We start from the raw sequence: 5,776 nt of genomic DNA, 5'->3' as shown, positions 1-5,776 counted from the left end.
CGCCTAGCGGTAAAACAGGCCAAAATGGCCACCGCTAGGCGGCACAAAACAAGGCAACCATGGATTTTTGAAAAATGAAGCACAAACAACAGATACACAACCACAATGGCAGCCCAAGCACATCAACACAAACTTGTAAACAGAACATCAACATCAAAAATGAGAATCAAAGCAAAGTAAAACCCTAAACTAATGAATCAAGGATTTTTAAGTAAACTAAGCATCAGATACTCTAGAAACAAGTAGAAAAACACATGAAAGTTACTTGAGTGGAATGCTTGAGTGAGTGGAATGCAAGAGTGAGTGTTGGAGAACTCGTGAACAGTGGCTGGTGTGAGGTGTGGGTGCACAGCAGCGCCTGGCGGATGTAAGATGTTGAGTGACGGGAATAGTTGCGTCTAGCGGGAGCAAGGGTGAACTGTGAGGGAGGGCACTAGAATGGGAGTTGAAATCAGGTTTGAATTTGAGAGAGATTGGGAAATAGAGTAGGGATTTGAAGATTAGGTATTTGGTAGAAGTGAGAGCAAGGAACAGCGGCGCCAGGCGAGATTTAGGGTTCTTTGGGGGAGTGCAGCACAAGTGTGAGGGAGTGGGCCAACTCAAAACAGAATTTAAAAAGCCCAATCCGAGATCGCGTAGTGCTACCGTCTGACGGTAGGTCACGAGTCGCCAGGCGGTATACCAGTAAAATCACTCTGGGGCTGTTTTTCTGGTGTGGCACCAGGCAGGCACTAGGGAGCCGCCAGGCGGCTGGCTTCTGGAATGTTCCCAGGGGCTAATTTTACAGGTGGCGCCTGGCGGGAGGGAGTGCACCGCTAGGCGGTTAAGATGCAAGGGTGGATTTTATGTTTTTGGGTTATGGTTGGGTTGGCTTTGACTCTATTGTGCTCCTACCAACCTTTCACTCTTGCACACATACTTTTTCAAGCTTTTCTTCTTCAAACCAAGCATTCACACTCAAGCAAAACATTCAATTCACTTAACAAATGCACAACTTAATTTAAGACATGACTTCACTACACAACTATGCTACTACTATTCTCACAAACAACCAACTTTACACTAGCACATTCTATGATGCATAAAGGTTGAACTCCATCCAAAATGCAACAACAAGCACATGCTATCACATCCTAAAACTAAATATGCATGACAACACTCAAAGTTATGCTACCGCAGGTTCACAGATGCACATTTAACATAAATTTCAACATCTCAACAACATAACAATCATACTAACACAATTCATACATGCATACAAACATCATACTGAATTAAAAACGAAAATTAAAAACCAAAATGAGTTTAGAGCGTTGGGTTGCCTCCTAGGAAGCGCTTGTTTAACGTCACGAGCCTTACGGGTAAGGACTCTTAGGCTTCACTAAGGTGCATGACGGTGGTCATCCTCAAACCTTCACCACCCACAAAAGGGTTGAGCCTTTGGCCATTCATTACCCAACTCCTTTGTGAGGAAGGGCCTTTGGCCATTCTCACAAACAACTAACTTTACACTAGCACATTCTATGATGCATAAAGGTTGAACTCCATCCAAAATGCAACAACAAGCACATGCTATCACATCCTAAAACTAAATATGCATGACAACACTCAAAGTTATGCTACCGCAGGTTCACAGATGCACATTTAACATAAAGTTCAACATCTCAACAACATAACAATCATACTAACACAATTCATACATGCATACAAACATCATACTGAATTAAAAACGAAAATTAAAAACCAAAATGAGTTTAGAGCACTGGGTTGCCTCCTTAGAAGCGCTTGTTTAACGTCACGAGCCTTACGGGTAAGGACTCTTAGGCTTCACTAAGGTGCATGATGGTGGTCATCCTCAAACCTTCACCACCCACAAAAGGGTTGAGCCTTTGGCCATTCACTACCCAACTCCTTTGTGAGGAAGGGTATTCAATTTCAATTGCCCCATAAGCTTTTACCTCTTTGATGGTAAATGGGCCTGACCACTTGGATTTCAACTTCCTTGGGAATAATTTGAATCTTGAGTTGAATAGAAGCACTTGTTGACCAGGTTTGAAATCTCTTTTCACCAACTTCCTATCATGAGAGGCCTTCACTTTCTCTTTGTAGCTCTTGGATGACTCATAGGCATTGAGTCACATCTTTCCCAACTCGTGAAGTTGTAGCTTCCTCTTCTCTCCTGACAAGGATGGATCAAAATTCAATAACTTCATGGTCCAATAGGCCTTGTGCTCCAACTCCACCGGAAGATGACAAGCCTTCCCATATACCAATTGGAATGGTGTCAACCCAATTAGAGTCTTGAATGCAGTGTCCTGTAGGCCCACAGAGCATCGCCTAACTTGATAGACCAATCCTTTCTTGAGGAAGAAGTTGTCTTCTCAAGGATCCTCTTAATTCCTCTATTTTACACCTTTACTTGTCCATTTGACTAAGGATGGAAGGGAGAGGTAACTTTGTGTCTGACATTGTAGTGCTCCAAGACTTTCTTCAACTGAGCGTTGTAGAAGTGAGAACCTTCATCACTTATCAAGACTCTTGGGACACCAAATCTGGAGAATATGTTCTTCTTGAGAAACTTGATGACTGTGGGCGTGGCAATAGCTTCCACCCATTTGCTAACATAGTCCACAACCAACAAGATATACTCCTTAAATGAGGAAGGCAAGGGGCCAATGAAATCAATACCCCAATAGTCGAACACTTCAACCTCCAATATGTTCTGCAAAGGCATTTCATTCCTTCTGGAGATACTCCCTGTTCTTTGGCACTTGTCACAGTGTTTCACATATGCATGAGAGTCCTTGAAAATGCTTGGCCAATAGAACCCAGATTGTAGAACCTTTGCAACCGTTCTTTCTCCACTGTAGTGTCCTCCATAGGGTGAATTGTGGAAGTGCCATAAAATACTTCTTTCCTCCTCTTCAGACACACATCTCCTCAATAGATTGTCTGCCCTAATCTTGAAAAGGTGAGGATTATCCCACACATAATATTTTGCTTCCCTAAAAAGCTTCTGTTGCTGATGCCAACTCATATCCTCAGGAACAACTTGAGTAGCCTTAAAGTTTTCCATTTCTACAAACCAAGGTCTATTAGATACTAGGAGCAGCTTTTCGTCAGGGAATTCTTCTAACACTTCCTTCTTTAGTGTGGTCACCTCTTCATTCACTAGTCTTGACAAATGGTCTGCCACTTGATTTTCACAACCCTTCTTGTCTTTAATCTCAAGATCAAATTCCTGCAACAACAAAATCCACCTGATGAGTCTAGGTTTAGAATCAGGTTTAGTGAGCAGGTATTTAATTGCAGCATGATCAGTGTAAACCACTACTCTAGAACCAATGAGATAAGAACGAAGTTTTTCTATGGCATACACTATTGCTAGTAATTCCTTTTCAGTAGTTGCATAATTCACTTGATGTTCATTAAGGACTTTACTAGCATAATGTATGGAATGAAAAATTTTATTCTTTCTTTACCCCAAAATAGCCCCAACCGCATAATCACTTGCATCACACATAAGTTCAAAATCAAGTTCCCAATTGGGTGCAATGATTATGGGTGCAGAGACTAGGCTGGTTTTCAAATGATTGAAAGCATTTAAACATTATGCATCAAAAGTAAAGGAAGTATCCTTATTGAGCAAGTTGCTCAATGGCTTGGCTATTTTGGAGAAATCCTTGATGAAGTGTCGGTAGAAACCCGCATGTCCAAGAAAGCTCTGGATTCCCTTCACATTTGTTGGTGGTGGGAGTTTCTCAATGACCTCCACCTTTGCTTTGTCCACTTCAATGCCCTTGGAAGATATTTTGTGGCCCAAGACAATCCTCTCAATCACCATGAAATGGCATTTCTCCCAATTGAGAATGAGATTGGTTTCAATACATCTCTTGAGCACAACTTCCAAATTTGCCAAGCAAAGATCGAATGAACTTTCAAACACCGAGAAGTCATCCATGAAGACCTCTATGCACTTCTCTACAAGGTCAGAGAAAATAGCCAACATACATCGTTGAAACGTGGTTGGTGCATTGCAAAGCCCAAATGGTATCTTTCTGTAGGCATAGATACCAAAAGGGCAAGTGAAGGTGGTCTTCTCTTGGTCTTTAGGGTCCACCACGATCTGGTTATAACCAAAATAGCCATCCAAAAAGCAATAGAAAGGTTGACCTGCCAATCTCTCTAACATTTGATCCATGAAAGGAAGAGGGAAGTTATTCTTCCTTTTGGCCTTGTTCAGCTTTTTGTAGTCTATGTACATCCTCCAACCGATCACGGTTCGTATGGGTATCAACTCATTCTTATCATTACGAACCACTGTCATGCCGCCTTTCTTGGGAACCACTTGCACTGGACTCACTCATGCACTATCAGAGATTGGGTAGATAATTCCAGCATCTAGGAGTTTCAATACCTCATTTCTCACCTCCTCCTTCATCATAGGATTCAACCTTCTTTGAGGTTGTGCCACTAGATTGAAATCCTCCTCCATGAAGATTCTATACATGCAGTATGAGGGACTGATTCCCTTCACATCAGATATAGACCAAGCAATGGCTCCTGAGTTGACTTTTAACACCTCAATTAACTTTTCTTCTTTTGAGGGTGATAAGGAGTTACTAATGATCACAAGTTTGTTGCTACCCCCTTCAAGAAACACATACTTCAAATGTGAGGGCAACATCTTCAACTCCACTTTTGGCTTTGTGACTTCATTCTCACCCTTCAAGTCTTCCATCTTCGCCTCATGAGGAGGGATTTCCTTCAAAGCATCAAGATTGGCTAACCACTCATCAATCTCTTTTTCCTCCTCATCATTGAGAGTCTCAAAGGCATCAATTAGAGCTTTCTCTAGAGGGGGTGAGGCGTGTAGATCTTTCTTGGAGCTCATGAGCACTTCATCAAGCATATCAACTTTGAAGCATCCTCTAATATCTTTTGGGTGAGACATGGCTTCAAAGACATTGAAGTTCACTTCTTCATCTTGAACTCTCACAGTGAGTTTGCCATCATCAACATCAATTAGCACTCTTGCAGTTAATATGAGAGGAACTTCAACATCCTCCTCCATCTCCATTATAAAAAAGTCCACTGGGAATAGGAACTTGTCAACTTTAACCAGCACATCCTCCATTACTCCGTGAGGGTATTTGATTGACATATTCGCCAGTTGCAATGTCATTTGAGTGGGCTTGATTTCCAACTCCCCAATCTTCTTGAGCATAGAAAGAGGCATCAAGTTGATGCTAGGACCTAAATCAAGTAAGGCCTTCCCCACAGCTAGGCTCCCAATTGTGACTGGAAGTGTAAAGCTGCCAAGATCCTTAAATTTTGGAGGCAACATCTTCTGAATGATAGTAGTGCATCCAATATCTAGTTCTATGGTTTCCTCTTCAATAAATCTTTTCTTCTTTGTGAGGATTTCCTTCATAAACTTTGCATAAGTTGGCATTTGCTCCAAGGCTTTTGAGAAGGGAATATTTATCTGAAGCCTCTTGAAAATGTCCAGAAACCTTGCAAATTGTCTTTCTTTGAAGGCTTGAGAGGATATGGGAGAGTTTTCACTGGTGGTGGTTTTATTGCCACTTCCTTCCTTTTCTCATTTTCTCTATTTTCACTTTTATTCTCTTCCTCTTCTACAACAATTTCTTCATCTATCTCTTCCTCATCTTTGTCTTTTCCTCTATCACTGGGCTTGGCTTTGGTTTCATCACTTCCTTTAGCATTCAACCCGACTTCCTTACCACTTCTTGTGACCACTGCTTTGCATTGC

The 5,776-nt window shown here is 41.7% G+C and overlaps 1 protein-coding gene across 1 annotated transcript; it reads right to left on the bottom strand.

The window, feature by feature from the left end:
- Window positions 1-4,363: 4,363 nt before the first annotated feature.
- LOC146884678 (uncharacterized) lies at window positions 4,364-5,455 on the bottom strand. The gene has a single exon (XM_085675969.1). It carries the CDS (start codon window positions 5,453-5,455, stop codon window positions 4,364-4,366), a length of 1,092 nt encoding a protein of 363 aa, XP_085532095.1.
- Window positions 5,456-5,776: the final 321 nt, after the last annotated feature.

This window comes from Vigna unguiculata, chromosome 7, assembly GCF_037176805.1.
Source record: "Vigna unguiculata cultivar grain cowpea cultivar isolate G323 ecotype 2 chromosome 7, ASM3717680v1, whole genome shotgun sequence".
NCBI lineage: Eukaryota > Viridiplantae > Streptophyta > Magnoliopsida > Fabales > Fabaceae > Vigna > Vigna unguiculata.
The sequence above is the reverse complement of the archived record's forward strand: the minus strand, read 5'-3'. Positions and strand labels throughout refer to the sequence as shown.